We start from the raw sequence: 20,489 nt of genomic DNA on the forward strand, positions 1-20,489 counted from the left end.
TATGACTTTCAAATAAATTTATTAAGTTACATAAATGTATTTGAACGTCATATTTGTCTAATTACCCAAACGCGCAACTTAAAGGAGAGGAATGTGTTGGGCTGTGTTCATCACCAGTGCCACGACCAGTCGCCATATGAAAAAAACAATCTAAATACATACTTGTTAATTGAGTATCATTGAATAGGTATTTAAAAATCAACGTTAAGTTTTTTTCCTGGTGTACGTGGTTTTATCTGCAATTATTTTTATTATAATAAGTAAGAATCTTTTAAGATTCGAGTGCACAAGTGAGGACACCTAGTTTGTTGAACCATGTTGAAATAATAAAAATGTTGACCTTCTATTTTGACCAACCACACAAAAACCTTGGCCTAGAGCAAATATGCAGGCTGAACCCTGGAAAACTTTTGATTTAATATATTACTATCATAAATAAAATAACAGCCGTCCGTCCACAGCAGTGTTTGAATCTTCTTTGCCAAAAATTAGTTGCAAAGCTGGTTCATCAATGGTGCTGTCAAATGTCAATCTTTTGTCATCTCCCTTTGCCATTGTCAACCTTAAACATAAACATGGCAACCCTAATCTTTTCCCGGTGCGCAAGGTAAAGTGTCAGAGTTTATTGTAGAATTTTTTGAAATCTGCAGATATTTCTGTGATCTTTTTACTTTTAGTGCTACTAAATATTGTACCAATACAACTATGAGTGCTATAATGTGTTTCATTCCATATTTCAGGATTACAAATCGTGATAAACCATGGCTGATGTCGATGTGTGAGTATTATTTTGTTAGTAAATCTAAACTTATATGTTGAAGCCTCAGTTAATTCTAAATGTAATTTTCGCACTGTAATAGCTTTTTCAATTGCGCGGCACTGAAAGGCTGTAAAGTATAGTGTTTATAGGGAATCGTAAACATAACCTATCATGAAGAAACTCGTGTTATAACACGTTAGTTAGGAACCGATTACAATAATTGGAAGCTGACTTTATAGAAACCTTACCATTTCATATTTTCTAATTAAATTTAAGATTTGCGTTATAAACTTGAATATTGTTCAATTTCAATTCATTGTCAATTTATCTATCTCGTTGGTCTCGTTGGTTTGCATGTTTAACCACCAATCACAAGGTTCTGGGTTCTGACTGAATTTTTAAGTAGGCATCTATGCCTTTGCGCCCGAAGTAGGTCCTAGTTATTAAGGCTACCCTTTCCGGTGAAAATGAGCATTACCTTCTGCTCGCATATAGATCTGGTGTAAATTAGTATCCAGTTAACAGTTTTTGCCATTACCATCTTGGCTCCACAGCTCCTACAGCAATATAGATTATAATGTAATTGTTAATAGCCCTTACAGTCACAGCATGCTTAGCTAAAATGTGATTATATTGAAAGGCTTAAAATGAGTAATCAAAACTTTCAGTTAATAAATCTGATGAGGTAATATCCATGAAAAGTTTTGGCCACTCTGACTACCATCCTTACAGCAATAGAGACTAAATTATTATTATAATATGCTACGGTTTAAATTTTCTAAATAAATAGGTTTAACTCTTTTCCAGTGAGGTACCGAATAACCCCGTACTTAGCGGAGGTGCAATGGATGTGAACACAGCTCTCCAAGAAGTTCTGAAGACTGCACTCATCCATGGTGGACTTGTACATGGACTTCACGAAGCTGCAAAGGCTCTAGACAAGTATGTTTGAAAATTGTAATCTATGTAACCCAACCTAAATAATTAATATTGAATGAGAGATTTTTATAAACTATTGTCTAGTATTTAGACTAAACTAGCTATCTTTAAGCCTTGGCTGTAGAACTACATACATTAATATTCACTCTGCCTGTGTCTGTTCTAGTCTCATGTTGAGTGGAAATATTAGCCTCAGCTTATACTCTGGTTGATCTACTCTATAGCCCACAGTACTGCATACACATAGTACCGCAATTCTTGTTGTGTCGAGATTGTGGCCTCCCAAGTGTGCTACAAAAACTCTACATGAATTTACACACTACACCTACACTCATCTCAGAAAAAGACTCATTATTATACTATTTTAGCTTTCTACACTCTTTTTCCATGTAAACTTTTAATGTCAAATATACTCTTCTCCATGTGCTCTCAATATGTATGCTTAAAAGGGTTCCAAGTCTTGTCTCTATGTATTACCGAATAGCTGAGCCTTGTAACTCACTTTATGTTAATTTACTCTGAACTAATTTTAATATTTGTTTCTTATAAAAGAGTACCTAATTTGTCTTGTTTTAATTTCTTGCTTATCTTATGAAGTAATGGTAAAGTTGAAAACGACAAATCAAATGGCAAATCACAAAATAAATTGCACTTATTTAGCTTAGTAAATATTGTTAAAAGTATGTTGATAACTAACAATTGTATACTATTAGTAACAACATGGAAGGTGGTTTAGTTTTCAAATTGCTATTAAAATTTCAAACTTAAATGTTTTGTGTATTTTTACAGGAGACAGGCAGTACTTTGTGTATTAGCTGAGAACTGTGATGAGGCTGCATACAAGAAATTAGTGCAGGCCCTTTGTAATGAACATCAAATCCCCCTGGTCAAGGTAATAGCAATTAATTTTGATTAATAAAACTGCTTTTTGATAACTTTACTTCCCTGTTTTTAACACTGTTCATTTCAGATTCAATTCAGTGCAGGTGACAGGCAAATTAAACATAAGTTGTTACAATAATAAGTCATAACTAATACTAAGCCTGGATAATTTTTTGAAGTTGTGATAACCTAGTGGTTAGGACCAGTTGCGTTCCTAGGGTCTTCAATTTAAGCAAGCCCAGTTACTTAAAGGACAAATTTAACGCATCATGATCTCTAAGTCACCGTTCTTGATGTGCTAAATGATAAACAATAAAAATTGAAAAGCACGATTAAGGTCAACATGCAAATTATAATTCGAAATTCCGAAAACTTCTTTATCCAACCACAACTATCAATAGTTGTGGTTGGATTAAGAAGTTTCTATGTGTCATGGTAATTTATGTCACAACCAGACCAACTCCAACCATTCTTTTCATTAGAATACCAACAAACAATTTATTAGAATGGGAGCATCTATATTAATTGTGATGCAAGCCCAGCTGTTCGGCTTCTATGGTAGCGCAACTGGTTAATACTTCAACTTAACTTTTGGGGTGCCAAGTTTGAATCTCTGCATGCATCTTTAACTTTTCTAAGTTATGTGGGCTATTAATGCAATTAAAATACCACTTGCTTCAATGGTTAAAGAAAACATTGTGAGGAAGCCTGCATGCCTGCATGCTTTGCCTGGAAGTACCCAATAATGTTCCTAAAGTCCAGTCCAAACACATCTTATTGTGGGAGGAGATCAGTGCCCTGTAGTAGGCTGGTAATGGGTTGATATGGGGATTGCTTAAATTTTATTGAATGTCTAGTCATGCCAAACTCTTGCCTGTCACCTGCACCATGCTACATTGAGAAAAAATTGTAGGTGGTAGTTTGAAAATTCAATTTAAATCTTAAATGTTTTGACACCTGCTCCGCACGAGCCTGCCTGCCCTCATGGCAGTGCTGGCCAAAGGAGCAAATAGTAAACTGGGTGCCCCTATGGTGACTCGCATCATGCTGAGTCAACTTTCCTAGCAACCAGACATACATTTTTAACTATATATGAACACCTTAAATTTCATTGCTCACCTTTTGTTTTAAAATGTGTTGTTGTATCATCATAAAGTGAGCGTGATCATATCGCGACTGCTTATCTTCCATTTAGAATATATTTATAGATACAAATTTATCATTTGTTAAAAAAATATATTTGTTACAGGTTGATAACAACAAGAAACTTGGTGAATGGGCAGGTTTATGTAAAATTGACAAGGATGGCAAGGCCAGAAAGATTGTTGGATGTTCATGTGTTGTTATCAAAGTGAGTTCATCTTTTTTAAATATTTCTTAGCAACAAAGTAGAAGACTTCATATAATCCTATTCCCTTCGTCAGGGCTGCTGTTTGTAACCATGTTTACTGCTGCACAAAGTGGTTTTATTAAGAAATAAGTTGTACAGTAGTTTCCTATTCCATTCCTAACCAGTTCTATAGAGAGATAGTAGACTGTCAGGCACAGCAAGAAAGCAGTACATGACATTGCTCAACAAAATGTTTTATCATAATGATATTAAAGCTCACTGGGCTATTTTATTTTTGTGATAAAGTCTGACAAGTCAAGGTTTCTTTTTTCTTTTGATGGATAAAACAATTTATGATGTTGCTGGTGTGATAATTCATAGAGGTTCGATTTAAATATAGAAATCTTCAAAATAGTATTCACATCCAAGGCTGCATTTTTAATAACTATTAGTTCTGCTGCAATCTAGGGTATTCTTGGTCTGACATGAAAATTTATGCAACTAAATGAAACAAACTTGCAGGATCAAATTGCTATCCCATTTTCTGTAGCATGGTTCTGCAACCATAGTAATACTTATTGCACACTATCTATCTATGTATGTATAAATAGTTTGTTTCAAAATTACCCATGTTGAATAAAAACAAGAAGTGGCTTTACTTTGAATTAAATTTTCAAATTAAAATTCAGAGCGAAATTTACAGCCAAAATTTGTGAATACTCGCGCTATGTACGAACACTGACAACTTATTTATAGGTTGTTACGTGTACAATCGGCGCTATAATGACCCGTGTGACCCTATGGTGTCGTGCCGTTGCACAGACAACTTTCCTATCACCCGGACAAGATAGCCATATAGTGCAATTTAAAATCCATACTAATATTATAAATGCGAAAGAGTGGTACTAACAAAGTACCACTCTTTCCTAAGCTACCAATCGAATTTATTTTTGGCGTTGAGTTGTTGTAGGGACTGTGATTAACATAGGCTACTCTTTATCCCAGACAAATAAAACCCACAGGCTTTGTAAAAAATCCGTGGACAAAGAATCCGCGCAACAGCTTTAATAATTCCTATTATAAGTGTATGTAGATAAAATCGTTAATATTTATTTGTTTTGTTACAGGACTTTGGTGAGGAGACTCCAGCGCTGGACGTGCTGAAAGACTACTTGAAGTCTTCAAGCTAAACTTTAGGTGTAATGTCTACATAAAATAATAAAAGCCCAAAAAAATTATATTTCGTTTTATTTATTAATAATAGAACACATTTACACAACGTATGTGCGATACAGTTGATAATTTAATCCTGAACTACTAGCATTATAAATGGCAATGAAACAACAGTTTTTATATTTGTCGATTGAAATTAATTAATTCTAAAATTAAACGCATAGATTCGCAAACTGGTCGCAAATTTCTTTGTGTTTAGGCCATTGTTGCACCTGACATTCCCTGTAAAATTTAAATTCAGTCACAATAATCGGTGTATGGTAAAAAACAAACTGAGTTCAGACTTTCACGAAAGGTATAGTACAATAGATTGAGCAGTATTTATTGGGATATCTATAGTATATGGGATAGTATTGTACCATTTGCATTATAAAATGAAATAAATATTCAACAATACACACTGCCTCGTAGCTAGATGACTGATGAATATTTTTATGAATAATATACACAAATACTAATAATATAATCCAATCCAGATCCAGATACTGAAGAAGATTCATGTTCATCACAAATATTTTCCAGATGTGAGAATCGAACCCACAGCCTTGGACTCTGAAAGCAGGGTCGCTAGTCGCCACCCACTGCAATTTACAACTCTATCAAATTATGCGTCTTGTATGAAGACGAGTTGGCAACTTATTTGAAAAGTAGTGATCAAGCAAGCAGCTGGGCTATTAAATGAATGACATTTTTTAAGCGACTGGTAGTTCTAAATATTCATTCAAACAAACTATTCAGCTTTTAAAAGTGCAGTTAGGTATTACATTAGGTACATACCTGCCACAATACCATTCGGTTTTGCATCGCGAACACTTTTTGCTAGCCTTGTCGCCACATTTTGCACATTTTGCGCCACCGCTATCGAGGGCAAGTGCAGCGTCACTGGTGTAAGATTCTAGAAGTTTCTTCGCCATGTTTCTAGATGATTCTGAGCCATCCAGATGGAAATTTTCCAGTTGATTTTTCGCCAGAGATTTTGTCCGCTTGTGGACTTCTTTTAAATATGCTTGTTTTATCTGTAGAAATATGTTATTCACCTTATTAATAAATCTGGTATCATGACTTTATCACGTCAATAATTGAAGTTTATTACACGAGCGTTAAAAAAACCAACACATTAATTTCTGCACGTTTAAAATTGGAACGTGTGCGTATATAAAACAGTTCAATCGGTTGAAGATGTCTGCTTCAAAATTGAGTTGCAACTTCACGAACGCTGTCCGTTTTAGCCTTAAAAGTAGAAAAATGGTCAATAATTACCTGAGGTACGATTTCGATGAGTGTACATCCGGGATTCTTAACACCATTTGTGCGATTGTGAACGCTGGAATAATCTCCCACCGCAAGGCGGCATAGAAACATCTTGAGATCATTCAACGGCGGCACTTGGTCCAACACAGTGTCTGTTATCTTCGCTTGCAGCTTCCAAGGCAGTGTGATTTTTAAATTAATGATATTTTTGCTGACCCCCCGCTAGTGCAGTGGTGAGCGCTATGGTTTTTTAACTGGGTTTCGATCCCCAGCAGAGGCAATTTGAGAAATTAAGGAATATGGGAATAATTATATAATTGCCATATTAACCCTCTTAAACTGCATCATCACTTACAACCACGTGATATTGCAGTCTAAGTACTTCAGTAGTAGTAGACCTATATGTTGTATATAACAGCTCTTCCAGGGAAGTACCTACTACCACAATGACTTTTTCTGCCGCTAATCAGCATTGTTGCAATGCTATGTTCTGGTCTGAACGGAGTAATTACAGGAACAGGATGCTTAACACCTATGCCCCATGTTGAGGACACGTTCCTTGCATATCCTGCGAAGTGTTACACTGCTTACAAGCAATGGTTTTACACTTACCATCAGGTGGGCCATACGCTTGGCCCATTAATAATTCCAAAAAAAAGAGCGCAGAAGTTTATTTGTAAGGCCCTTATCCTTCCATCTACTACACTACACTATTCTGACAACGCACATGATGACCTTCGCACACCATACCTACTCAACACAAATTCGATTAAAAACAAAGCATTGTAATGTTTATTTCACATGAGTGATCATGTTTAAAAGAGCAAGGCGCGGGGAAAGCAAAAAAAAATTAGAACAGGTTCGCTTTATCTCATTACCAAAATTCACATTCCAATGCTATAATTTCAGCTGGGTGTTTAGTCGAGTCGAGCATTAGAACAGTTTTAACGTTTAACCATTTTTTTAATAGGTACCCCTATTGTGAATCGTCTTTCCGGCATATATGTAGTTTCCTACAACATATACCTTATAGGCCTCATATGCCTTAAAGGCTTGACTGAATAAGTCATCAATGTTACCGCACGGTTCCCATGTGTATATACACATGGGAACCGTGCGATAACATTGATGAGAGTTAGACGCTTTTTGTTCGCCCAAAAAGTACAAAAAAAAGAACGCTGTTAGTTTTCACCAGGAAACGAGACCGGTGCCATGATAGTATAAGAGAGCGTCATGTTGTCACGGCGTATTGGCTGATTTTATTCGTGCGAAGGTGCGCTCATAGATGATTCTACCAAAGATTGTAATAATGGCTGTGTTGAATTTTGGCTGATGGCAAAACGTAGGTGTGTAGATAATTACCGAACAGAACGCAGCTCGGCGGCACTCGTTAATAGTATAATGATGAGGCAGACGCGGCTCTAGAAGCAGTTGTCGAAGACATAGCCATAGTTGCGCTTCGCTGCGGTGTAGTTGCGTATAGTCTTCAACTGAAGGCTTTGACCAACGTCCAACTGGCACATATAAACGTCAAAAAATACTTAGTGTATCTCTGAACAAATATTTTTAATTATCAAAAGGACGGTAACTATCGAAATGCTTGGTTTCATACCCATAAGTAAAAAAATACAGGTAATTAAACAAGAAACCTTAATGGCGAAAATTCTCTTCCGGTCTTTACATTCTGATCGATAAGTAAAACAATCCAAATAAAAAGTCTACACCCCTTCCCACACCATATTGACTCAATTTCATCTTGGTGGAAATGAAAGCTTGTTAGTATGAACTTTATGCACATACGTACGTAGAACCTTTACAATATTTTTGTGGCAGTTGTATCCGATGAGTAGAAGTCGAGTGGACCATTTGTTGCCCACGGGTCTCACAGTTTGCACAACATCACAAAAAATATTGTTTTTATATCCCATAACGTGTTAGTTGAGTTGGTCTTGAGATGATATGGTGTGCGAAGGCCATAATCGTTAATTAAATGTGTCTTGTCTGTCGAGAGGTAAGCTGGTTGACTACGGATCACGAGGTTCTTTATATTCCTGGTTCAAGCCTGCAATAGTCAGACACAGGACACTAGGTTTCTCTATGGAGTTCCGAGAGCCGAGTACCAGCCCGGAGATAGGAAATCGGTATAGTTCATCTCATGCATTGGAGATCACGTAAAGCCGCCGCTTATGTCTGATTATAATGACTAAATGATAAAAAATGTTGTGATATTAATTGTTATTACTATTCATTTTTGGAGCACCGTGGAGGCCTATGCTCTGAAAAACCCTCTCTCACATAATAGAGGGGATCTGTGCCCAGCTGTGGCCTTAATAATAAGAGTAAGACGATATCAAACAATGATTAGTCAAATGGTAATATACTTACAGGTAAATAATTGAAGTTCTCCTATCCCATCAATTCGTCTCCATGGTTCCAATTGTAAAAGATGGCTTATAACAGAGGGTACATCATATGTCTTGTATAAATTGCTCGATATTGATGCTCCTATTCCAACTGCCTCCATGTGTTCAACGAGATAGCTGGAAAAGCAGAAAACCTCACCTAGTTCTTAGGTAGATACTAGATAGCTACATGTATGTTGAGTATTAGGTTATTCTAAAAATATTTATGGAACCATAATTATTACAGTTTAAAATAGGTACTACTCTAAGGAGTTAGACTCCTTTGTATAAACATTGGTCGATGTTTTAATTAATATGAATGTCTTACCGTATAATAGAGATGCATCTCATACTTATATCAAATTGCAGGTCCTTCTTTTGACGCTCCACTTCCTCGGCCGCCGTTTCACATTCTAACTCCTTCGCGGATAAAGCCTTTAAATAACCATTGCTAAAATAAGAAAGCAATTGTTAAACATGCTATTCTTACGAGATTTAAAAAATGGTTAATCTTATATCTAATAACTTAATTAGAAAGGTCAGATCGAAGTTAGATCAGTCTGAAGTTTGCTGCAAACCGCAGCGTTTTAAGCCCCCAAGGAGGCAAACAGACATCAAACAAGTCGTAGAGAGCCGCTAGCGACCAAATGCCACACAATACTGTGGAATTTATAGTGTCTAAAGATTTATGTCTAAAACAGAAGCATAAAAAAATCTGGATTTCAATAAGAAAATGATACGAGTATCTCAAAGTCTGAATATGTTATTTCCGCTTTAAGAAAAATATATTTAAATCCTCCTCCTCTACCTGAAAATGCATTCTTCTTCATAATTCACAATTTACAAGTTTCACACAATACCAAACGTGCATATTTTTCTTCCATAAAATGGAACCGCCCAGCCCATATAATAGACATAATAACGCGCAGTTATTGTAAGGTAACTTAAAATTTACCATATTTGTGACATGCATCCCCAACGTGTTGAGCAAAATTTATAAACGTCGAATTTTGCAACTTTGGAGATTCACGTGGGTTCAATGTTATAAATTACTAGTTTTCCAGTGACACCAGGATCAATCAAACCAATATATTTTAAATTTTTATGACGCATCTATACAGTAACCTAAATGCTGATTAAATGATAAAATCTTACTTGATAAGTGCAACAAGGGCAGTCAACTGATCAACAGCATAATGGAGCAGATCAATCACGACTTCACTGATACATTGAGCGCCGTCTTCATGAAACAGCACTGTTTCAAGCAATCCTACGACCGCTGCTTCATGGTACAACTAAGAAACATATCAATACTATAATTACAAAAATAAATTCGCACACTATATCGACACAACACCGAATCGACTGAATTAAAGCAATTGGAATGTGAACTTAATATTTTCTGTAATAAAGCTCATATTTGAATGCTTTGAAGCTTTAATTTGAGATAAGTTTGTGTATAGTCGATATAATGTTTGAAGGATACTATATTCTACGAAGGCTTTTGCAGCATACTTGGGTATAGATAAACGTTACTTCACTAGCTAGTATTAAAACGATATAATTCGTCTACACTTAAAGTGCTTTTCGTGAGATACAACGAGCTCAATATAATATGCTAGTTCGTTTGCGGAACGTTGTTCAAAATTCGAAAGTTGGACAAAATTAGTAACTTACTTACTTTTTTGTATTTGTTAAGTTCATTTTTATTAGTTAAATACATATTCATATTCTAAATTCAGTTATTTACCACCATGTAAATGCCAAATGTATTAGCCGGTGCTGGTTCCAATTTCATAATTTGCGGGTAGATTTTCAATCTCCATACTTGAATACATATTGCTTCATTGACTAAAATAGATAACTGGAAAAAAACGCTTGTTTATGGAAGTATACCTATCTGTCTTTAAAAAAGTATAATAGGAATATAAATCATTGATAGTGTACATCTTGTTAAATTTTTTTTTAACTTATACCTTAGTTGGCGGCTTTATTTTTAGTGTAAAAAAGCTGACGCCTTCCGGACGTGGTTAAGCCCTTTTCATTTTGAGAGGAGCCACGTGCCTTGTAGTTATCCGGTAATGGGTTATAAGAATTATAATAAAATGTTGATGACACTGATAAAAAATACTAATTTTAAAATAAAATAAAATTTTAAAACATAATTTTTTGGTTATGCTTGAAATAAAACTCTAATATATAAAAATATCTCTCTTCATAGTGTAGGTATTCGGGGCACACTTCTCCAAAACGGCTTGACCGCTGATTATGTATATTTTTTGCATATTCGGTAGGTCTGAGAATCTGTAGTAATCTATTTTTTCAACCCCTAAATGATAAGGGTGACCTGCCCCTAATTAATTTTTTCAACATTTTGTTTTTATTTTTATATGAATTAGCATCCTAAAACCTTTCATAAACCCCAAAATGAATGCGGACAAAGTTGCGGCAACTGCTTATTAAAAATGGAAATGGGAATGGATTGGAGCAGCCAAGTAGCATTTTAGATACCGGTTTAGTTTACAAGGTTCTGAAGTCGAATCCGATAATGTCACGATCAAATTTTTTTTTATTTAGTTTTTTGTCTGAATTAAAGTACCTACGTAACGGTTCGAAAAAGTACATCTTCTAACGTATATGTGTAGATAAACATAGATAGTTATTACGGTTAATTCACCTTTCCATGCGAGATTAAGGTTTCCTTGGTCAACTCTTCCTGCATAGAAGAAGCTTCTAATACCGCTTGCTGATTTAGTTTTTGTAGTCGAATGTGCCAATCGATCCATCTGAAATAATAAGTACAAACGTACGTATACAAAAAGTATCTGCCAACCATGGAGAACGTTTTAAGTCATAGATCCCCATCGGCGTACCCAGCTTCTTTTCTAGCTGTATTGTGATTTTTTTTTAGAGGGCCCTCTATAATCGATAGTGAAGCCAAAACTGGATAACTGTATTTTTTCATTTTTGTCTGTCTGCCTGTCTGTATTAGTAAGACAGTTCACACATTTTCTGAGAGAGGGAGAGAGTGCTCCTCCTTTTAGATTTGCACTTCATTCGTGGCGCACGATATAAAAACCAACCCATAATATCAATTATAATATAAAGTATATCAGCAAACATACGCTTGGTTGCCAATGGATTCTATCCGCCAGTGTTCCATGGTTTGAACGTACATATCTAATTCTCCAATATCTAGAGCAGCGAGTTGTGCATCCCTTTCCACCATTTTAATTAATGAGTATCAAAGATAAATTTAACACTAAGCTATGGTTATTTTATTGAAATAGAATCAAAATTAATGCCACTTTCTTCTTACGCCAATGCAATCTAATGAAGCCAGAAACAAGATGGCAACAATTTGATCGCCTCAAAACTAGTTGACAAAACATATATTGTTGTTATGGAAACATGCAAAAACGAGACAGAAACAGTAGCTAAGGCTTCGATTAAATAATATAAAAGGTGAATACCCACCAAAAACATTCTGTAAACAAAGTTTGAAAGAAATCTGACCTTTCAAAGTGGGACAAAATCGAGCTCAAAGGGGTCGGTTACATACCTACATACATACAGGTGAAGCTAATATAAAGCGTGTAAAAACTAACAAAGTCTCGATTGAAGCTGCTTGTTTACCTCTAAAAAGTAGGTAATGAAACCTAGTCAATGTGCTGCTTTCTGGGATTCGAACCCCCTAATTTGCTGCCGAAGTCCTAACTGCTTGTTATTTTCGATATTATTTGATATGTCACGATATGTGATAAGCATTGTCACGATATGTGGCGCTTAATCTCTGATCGACCTAGGTCGGGGCCAAGAGCCAAAAAGTGACTTTGTAGTGATTTTGTATGGTACTGCAAATCTAGTACCTGCCTATACTATTGATCAAATATTTATTTGATGAAATTTGGAGAAAGACTGCTAGTCAAAACTGTTAAATAAATACTGAGATTAAAATTATTAATGAATTCAGCAACTAGAGCTGGCTGCTAGAGAGAAAATACCACATTTAGAATCTACAACTTTATGCCAAAGAGCTAAAAAACTAATAAAAAATTAAAAACACTATGCTATTAATTAATGTTGCCAGTTATAAATCTCCAACATGGCGGCTACCGGAAGTCTATGGTTTCTGTCTTTCTTTCTAAAATTTGACACACGTGCCGCGTGGAGTATTGCCTCGCAGGTAGTTAAATTTTTAAATATTTACCTATTAATTGGTGCAAAACTATCAATATTATATCAAGGAATATTATTAAAGTGATGGTTTCGTAATAAGGTTCGCGACAATTGTGAAAAGTGCATGTACTACAAAGTTCAACGGGTCTTGCGTTCTAACCACCTTGTTCACTGTATACATTTTGTTATTTAAATCCTTTTATTACGTTTAATATGTTAAGAAGTTAATATTAACGTTGCGCCAAAGTTCCTAGATACTCAACGCTGTTTTGTGTTTTTTTATTGACATTTTTTTATAACCTCCAATGTTCATGCTTCAATCGCTTTTGCTCATTATTTACACTAAAACAAAACTATTTCTAATCAATATCTAGAATCAATATTAATTTCCTCAAAACATTTGACCTTACACCTAGGTAACAGTGCTGCTGAGGCTTGCTCCAATAAGTTAGGCATTCGGGCTGTACAGTACCTGAATCGGATATTACCATCATCGCAATTGTTATTATTGACTGACTATACTCTCATGACTGATATCGTTCACATGTTGAAACTCAGCCTGTAGTGGAAGTCTCAGCTAAAATGATAGCAATGATCTCATAGCTGATATGTTCTAAGCTACACCTTCAACATAGTAGTGCAAATTTAGTTGTAAATTAATCTTCAAAAGACATACATGTCTTAGCATAGTGCTATTCTTTGTCAGCTGAAAAATTGCCTGTTCTAAAAGTATTGCTGTCTTTATCACATAAAGACAGCAATACTTTTAGAACAGGCAATTTTTTAAAGTGAAGAGATATTTGCAACCGAATCAGCTCCATTTTATGATTCATTAGAGCTAATAATTGGTTATATTTTTTAGCACAATGGTTGCGATAACCGAGAAGAAGGCTCCGGCCGAGAAAAAGGTAGTGAAGGGTAAGGAGGACAGCAAGAAGCTCCCGGCTGTCCCCGAGTCAGTGCTCAAGCATCGCAAACGTAGAGATGCGCTGCGTGCTCGCCGTGTTCAGGTATTATTGTTTCTCAAGATGTAGTCTTAACCAACTCCTCGGTTACTTAAATATTTTTTTGTTCTGTAGACATTATTAAATTGTTAATGTAGCTGCACTACGATTAATTGATAATTAAATCCATAATAGCCCTCCATAATAATGGGTCAAGAAAATGTGTAAAGGTGATCCATAGTTAGGCTCTTATCAAAACATAAACTAACTATCGTGACACAAAGTACTTTATCCAATGACTATAGATGTTGTAAATATTATGCAGAAGCAAGCAACTTTTCTTCGGTCCAAAATTTCAAAACATGACATAACAATCTTATAATGTATTAAATCTACTTACAGCTTACCATCAAAAGGCGTTCAGCAGCCATCAAGAAGAAGAAGGACATCTTCAAAAGGGCTGAACAGTATGTTAAGGAATACCGTATTAAGGAGCGTGATGAGATCAGGCTTATTAGACAGGTGGGCAACATGTTTTCTTTCTTTCACTACAAATTAGCCCTTCATCGTCATCAAGCTAGATGACCTTATTACATCCACTAGCCAATGACCGTTTGCAAATGAAAATCTACATGTGGATAATTAAGACCTTTAGGTTTATAGAGTGATATTTTCAAAGAAACATTTCTTTAAAAAATAAGGGACAACATATAAAAAGCATCAAGTTAATTAGTTGATCAAGTGGTTAGCATTTTCAACTATAAACTTGACTCCCAGTTCAGACCAACAATTTGCTGAGTATTGAGTGGATTCTTCTGTTAAGAAATTCTCTGTAGCAGCCTGAATCCAGAAAATTGGCTACCAGCACCCTCTCACCCCTCACCCCTCTCGAGACAATGTTAGGCCATTCTTTTTTACAATCATTTTGTCATGTGACATCTACATCAATCATTATAGGCCACCAACATGCATTAAAACAGCATTTTTAACCTATGGTCTAAAACCTGCTCTCTCGTGAAAGACAGTACCCAACAGGCTAAGGATAATGGAAATAGGAATGGGCCTTCTAAGGTTCAGTTTTTAGCATAACACACCTAACCTCATGTTAAATATATATCTAGATAAAGCTAAGTATCTTTTTTATTTTCAGGCACGCAACCGAGGCAACTACTATGTACCCGGTGAAGCCAAGCTTGCATTCGTAATTCGTATCCGTGGTATCAACCAGGTCTCTCCTAAGGTAAGGCTTTTGTACTCTTTTTTTGTATATTTTTTTTAGATACATAGTATAAATATATTTACTATGAACCTAATTACTATAAATATAACATATATAACCTTTTCACCAAATTTTAGACTTATTAAATTTTTGTGTATTACTCTAGGTCCGCAAAGTCCTCAAGCTGTTCAGACTGAGACAAATCAACAATGGTGTGTTCATAAAACTCAACAAAGCAACAGTAAACATGCTTCGTATTGCTGAGCCTTACATCACGTGGGGCTATCCCAACCTCAAGAGTGTGCGTGAGGTAAGAACACAACTTACTTTAGTTTAAAAATATAAGAATACATAATGTACTATAGTACATTTGTTCAATATTAATAAACTATCACCAAACTTTTTTTTTGTTATAGTATATTTTAGTTTGTTTTTAGGATAAAAAAAAGTGTCTGGTGCATTGTTTAAATACCAAAGATATTTTTAAAGTACAGTGTCATCAAAAATTTTACACATTACAATTAAGATATAAAAATACAATTGCACTAAATAATGTAATAAAAAAGTAGCCTTTGCTATCCTCCAGCCATCTCTATGCCAGCCATAACACCGCTAATCTGATTTAAAAGTGTAGAAATATTATATTTTTCTATTTTAGCTTACGTACAAACGTGGTTTTGCCAAAGTGAACGGCCAAAGGGTTGCTATTACATCGAATAAGATCATTGAAGACAAACTCGGCAAGAGCAACATCATCTGTGTGGAGGATCTCATCCACGAAATCTTTACTGTTGGTGACAAGTTCAAGGTAAATGTCTTGGATATATATTTGACGCATACAATCCTGCGGTGACTCTTGATGAATCTTTTTCTCATTTAAACTTGAATCAATAGGATCTGAAAGGGTTTTTATCATCCTTATGCCTGCTACTGGGCCACTGACCTATGGCATTGAAAAATTTTTTAGGTTGCTATAAATATTATCAGGTTTTTGTGATAACATCCATTGTCCAGTATCCAGTGTCTTGCTTTCTTTCTGAAGTACTGTATATTAAATGTAAGCTAATAAACATCTCAAGTAAATTTTGAGTATTGGAACCTGTGATTATTTTATTTTAAAATTCTGTATTCAAAGACATACTATAGAGTACTACTACAATAAATTGTCAAACAAATATTTTAATCACAAAAGATGCAACATTCATGTAAACTCAGAAGCTCTAATGAGATATTAGTTTTGTTGTTCAGTTACATACTGAAACTAAAATTTCTATTATTTATTTCAGTACGCGAGTAATTTCCTATGGCCATTCAAACTGAACAACCCGACCGGTGGTTGGCGTAAGAAGACCATTCACTACGTCGACGGTGGCGACTTTGGAAACCGTGAGGACAAGATCAACGAGCTCCTGAGGAGAATGGTCTAAATAAATAGATTTTAATGTTAAACTGTCTTTAATTTAGACAATATATTATTCCCCAATCAAAGTATCTTAAGTGGTCCAGACACAAGAGACTATGCAGATTGTTTTTTGGGATCTTTTTAGGTAGTCTAGAACTCTAGAATTAGCAACATGCATAGTCTTATGTCCGTGTGATATGCCAATATCAATAAAGAATATTTGGATTTCTAAATGTGCAAATGATTCTGGAAGTCCACCAGCCTAGCCCATACAAATAATACGAAATGGTAGTTTTTAGACTTTTTCTCTAGCCTAGATAATTTTGATAATAAAAATTATTTTTAATTTATGCATTGCAGACCGAAGTTGTTTAGCAAAGGGTATTCGCACTGAATTATTAAGAACATACAGAATCCTCATTCAGCTATTATTGTGTCCAAAAACTAAAAACGCCTAGCGCACGTCTCACTTAAAACAATCTTTCACATTTTATGGTGAAATCTTAGACATTAAGAGGTTAAATAAATACTGTCATCTGCTAAATGGTATGAAGTGACTAACTGTTTGTTCAAGAAACCATTCAAAGTGGAGTGTTTTTGATGCTTCAATATTAGTGGTGTTCACTGTTTCTGTATGTTCTGAATTCTGTGGGTATTAGTTCAGCTTTAGAAATCCTAACTTGTCAAATCTTGCGTCACCGCATATGATAATCGCACCTTGAACATCAAATCTCTTAACCAACCCAGGGCTTGTCAGCCGGCGAAGCGAAGCGCTTTTTTTCAAAAAATTTAATAGTTTCTGCGGTGTCAGGGCTTGTACCAAAACTTTCAAAAATTGTTTGGAGATCACTAAGCTCAGGTAAGCCATTGTTTTGAGGCGATTTAATTTTTCTTCTTTCTTTGTTTAAAATTTATTATACATAAATTTATTACTAATAAATAAATAAATTATTGTTTTACTAGTTTCATAATGAGAATGTTTCTATTTTGCGCCTATCTGCCTAAATAACAAGTACCACAAAACGTGACAATTTTTTTAACTGGTAAGAGCGCCGCTGCCTTATGGTTGGGAACCCCTGGTTTAACCTTTTATTAGTACATTACTTTTATAGACATTTTAGATTCCGTGGTCCCACGTAACGATAAGCCAATTTGGGTTCCAGCCCATTATTCAAATTTAGCATCAAGAAGTTTTGTTATCATAAAATGGAAAAAATAGGTTTAATAATAAAAACAATGTGTTAAAATGTTAAAAATATATATTTTCATCATTTTTGTTTGCTAGACCAATCATTCCAACTGCCTAGGTAAGTTTTGGATCTGTAAAATAGAAGTAGTGTGAAAGGTTATGAAATTATACATTATTATTTTAGTTTAGCAGAACTCAATACTCTCATTATCATTTTTAAAGAAAATACCTGACTTACTTGTGTGATTAACATTAACAAAATAGTATTATCCCTTAGTATTTTGTTTGAACTTTAATGTGGTGTGAAAGTCTTGGCTGTTCAACCATTTAGTGCCAATAGTTATTAGCACTAAACAGTTACTCTAAAGGTTTTAAATATATGGTGGGTAAAGTCCTTTCTTCTAAACTATCTACTCTGAACTACAGGTATTCTTGTATTATAAATATGGTTATACTGAAGAAATTACTTATTGAATCCAAGTTTCAATGCTTTGTCTAGAGCCTCAGTTGAACGTCTACCAGACTGGCAATAAAATATTAGCTCATCTGAAGCAGAAGGTTTTGGCCTTCTATATTGTTTCTTAAACTCTTCATCTGACATAGTTGCTAAGGCATCTTGAACATTTCCCACTAAAAGGATAGAAAAAAATTAAAACATTTTTAATTTTATAAAAAAGGACCATCAAACAAAATAGTAATCATTTCATTAAGTTTGTTCTGAGATGGCTACAATAATAAATAGTCTTACTACTGAGGTTTGAAACTTTAACAAACTAGTACTAACTTCTATAATACTTCCTCAAACAATTCTCTCAGAATTTAGGTGTTTACTACACAGCTGAATGTAGCACAGAGAAGCAAGGACAAGCGGATACCAAGTTGCAGGACTGGTGACAGTGAGAAAGCAGTGTTGGTAGTCCACTAGGTATACTGGCAACCTCAAGAGAGTTTGTACGTACACAACACACAAGTTTGTAAAAACCTTACAAAAGATCTGACTAACAGTGAATATATATCAGTTGAAATAATGTCTACATACATCTTATTAAACAAGTTTGTTATTCTATTCTGCATAATATGTTATTATAGCAAATATTAACTTATACGGTATGAGCTTTTAAACATATGTGTAAATCAAATTACATGGTATATTGATGCTTGAAGGTATTTTTCCAGTAGAATTAACTTCCTCTGGATTACAAACATCTATAATCATTTTCTCAGGCTGGTGAATAACTTTCAGCATATCTTCGTAACTCATGACTCGTTTAGGATCAACCATGTTTGAATATGCTATCTTTGAAATTTGATTTGTGCGTAAGGAAATCCTGGGATCTAAAATGAATTTAACATTTAAAATAGATTATTATGTATCCAACAATGCTCTTATAAAGTAGTTTATATTAGAGATAAATATTTAAAAGTAATCATAATGTAACAACATAATAGTTGTGCCAAACTTTACAACTGCCTTCAGTTAGAATTGTACTTTCTTATGCATTCATATCTAGATCTACCTATAAAATAATGCATGCAATGCATATATCATCTATATATTCATTTAACTAACTAACAACATTTAACTAAGTCCAATTATCAAACAAACTTGTTTGATAATTGGACTTAGTTAAATGAAAAGGATCCAACAGTCTGACTCAGTTAAAGGTGCTTTTAATTAAAGTAAGACAAAACAATGCATAACTATTGCAATGGTATGTCACACAGGCCTTAAGTCTCAAATTTGTTAAATATTTAATATATTCTGTTTCTTTAAATGGTTATTTGCATACTTTTAAATCATTGGTTTGTTTTCTATGGTTACAGTTGTCAACACTATTCTAGGTTTTAAAGAAACCATTTTCTGTGGGAAAATACAGCCAGATTATCTTAAAATTAATTCGCGAGCTGAAGCGCACTAAGTTGTAAATAAAGACTTCAAATGATCGGCCATGTAGTTTTAATGAAAGGCCATTACGTATAGTGAGATTCAGCCTTAAACTTACTCGGTACAATTTAAACTAAACGGCACAAACAATAAACCAGCAATAAACAAACTTAATATGCATCCCATTTTTCTAAATAGATCATCTTTAACCGCTAATCTGGTCAAACGTATTGAACGATTCATGCATGTCAGCATATTGCTGGAAAGAAATTACGAAGGCGATTATAATAATTTACAATCCACACCATAGAACATAGTGATTATATACACGACACAATAGAAATGAGGCCTTTTCATAAATAAATTGGAGCCATTATTATTCAAACAACCTGCGCTAGAGATGAACGTATTTTTTTTCGAGACTAGCCTGAAGTTGACTTATGAAATTGTCATAAAATTTTAATTTTACCACAGAGTATAAATACTTTCAGTTTTGTATATTAAAGGGGACATAAACACGTTTCCTGACACGAGAAGACGAAGAGGATAATGCAATGCTTTAAAAATGCAATGATACACGACCTCACAATGGCTCTTAACTTTAATATCTTCATATAGCTCATAATTTAGATAATAAACACACGTGTTTTTTTGTTTATTTAACAATATCGCACTTGTGTTATATTAGTTAAGATGAACCATTTTCGATCCATCTAATAAAAAAGGTAGAATATCATATGAAAATGTTTCCTTTATACTTAATAATATTATTTAATAAAAATTTGAATATTTTGTTTGATGAAGAATGTCGTATGAAACGCGTAGATAGATCCCAAGAATGATCTGCATTGATCAAATTTTGTACAATTCATAT

The 20,489-nt window shown here is 34.5% G+C and overlaps 4 protein-coding genes across 10 annotated transcripts; 2 read left to right on the forward strand and 2 right to left on the reverse strand.

Moving 5' to 3' along the window:
* Positions 1 to 527: 527 nt before the first annotated feature.
* Positions 528 to 5,149, forward strand: LOC120624136 (40S ribosomal protein S12). The gene is made up of 6 exons (XM_039890504.1): positions 528 to 607; positions 741 to 778; positions 1,568 to 1,702; positions 2,489 to 2,591; positions 3,831 to 3,932; positions 5,039 to 5,149. The coding sequence occupies exons 2-6, from the start codon at positions 762 to 764 to the stop codon at positions 5,099 to 5,101; spliced, it is 420 nt and encodes a 139-aa protein (XP_039746438.1). The 5' UTR covers positions 528 to 607; positions 741 to 761; the 3' UTR covers positions 5,102 to 5,149.
* LOC120624129 (zinc finger MYND domain-containing protein 10) lies at positions 5,143 to 12,105 on the reverse strand. The gene is made up of 10 exons (XM_039890493.1): positions 11,923 to 12,105; positions 11,475 to 11,583; positions 10,548 to 10,661; positions 9,953 to 10,092; positions 9,126 to 9,248; positions 8,781 to 8,935; positions 7,758 to 7,909; positions 6,405 to 6,566; positions 5,922 to 6,160; positions 5,143 to 5,366 (listed from the first exon to the last, which is right to left on the reverse strand). Exons 1-10 carry the CDS (start codon positions 12,024 to 12,026, stop codon positions 5,297 to 5,299), a joined length of 1,368 nt encoding a protein of 455 aa, XP_039746427.1. The 5' UTR covers positions 12,027 to 12,105; the 3' UTR covers positions 5,143 to 5,296.
* An 807-nt stretch (positions 12,106 to 12,912) lies between these two features.
* On the forward strand, positions 12,913 to 16,588 carry LOC120626171 (60S ribosomal protein L7). 2 transcript variants are annotated; one of them, XM_039893537.1, is made up of 7 exons: positions 12,913 to 12,983; positions 13,839 to 13,986; positions 14,323 to 14,442; positions 15,071 to 15,160; positions 15,306 to 15,449; positions 15,798 to 15,947; positions 16,426 to 16,588. In XM_039893537.1, the coding sequence occupies exons 2-7, from the start codon at positions 13,843 to 13,845 to the stop codon at positions 16,564 to 16,566; spliced, it is 789 nt and encodes a 262-aa protein (XP_039749471.1). In that variant the 5' UTR covers positions 12,913 to 12,983; positions 13,839 to 13,842; the 3' UTR covers positions 16,567 to 16,588. The 2 variants fall into 2 exon arrangements, with proteins under 2 accessions (XP_039749471.1, XP_039749480.1); XM_039893546.1 differs by lacking the exon at positions 12,913 to 12,983 and adding an exon at positions 13,036 to 13,149.
* Positions 16,589 to 17,782: 1,194 nt separating this feature from the next.
* LOC120627075 (thiosulfate sulfurtransferase/rhodanese-like domain-containing protein 3) lies at positions 17,783 to 20,041 on the reverse strand. 6 transcript variants are annotated; one of them, XM_039894928.1, is made up of 5 exons: positions 20,005 to 20,041; positions 19,786 to 19,874; positions 18,874 to 19,065; positions 18,198 to 18,360; positions 17,783 to 17,861 (listed from the first exon to the last, which is right to left on the reverse strand). In XM_039894928.1, exons 2-5 carry the CDS (start codon positions 19,868 to 19,870, stop codon positions 17,810 to 17,812), a joined length of 492 nt encoding a protein of 163 aa, XP_039750862.1. In that variant the 5' UTR covers positions 19,871 to 19,874; positions 20,005 to 20,041; the 3' UTR covers positions 17,783 to 17,809. The 6 variants fall into 6 exon arrangements, 5 of the variants coding, with proteins under 5 accessions (XP_039750862.1, XP_039750881.1, XP_039750870.1 ...); XR_005658887.1 differs by lacking the exon at positions 20,005 to 20,041 and having other exon boundaries at positions 17,969 to 18,360; positions 19,786 to 19,914; XM_039894947.1 differs by lacking the exon at positions 19,786 to 19,874 and having other exon boundaries at positions 20,005 to 20,040.
* Positions 20,042 to 20,489: the final 448 nt, after the last annotated feature.

The sequence above is a fragment of the Pararge aegeria genome, chromosome 1 (genome assembly GCF_905163445.1).
Source record: "Pararge aegeria chromosome 1, ilParAegt1.1, whole genome shotgun sequence".
Classification (NCBI taxonomy): Eukaryota; Metazoa; Arthropoda; class Insecta; order Lepidoptera; family Nymphalidae; genus Pararge; species Pararge aegeria.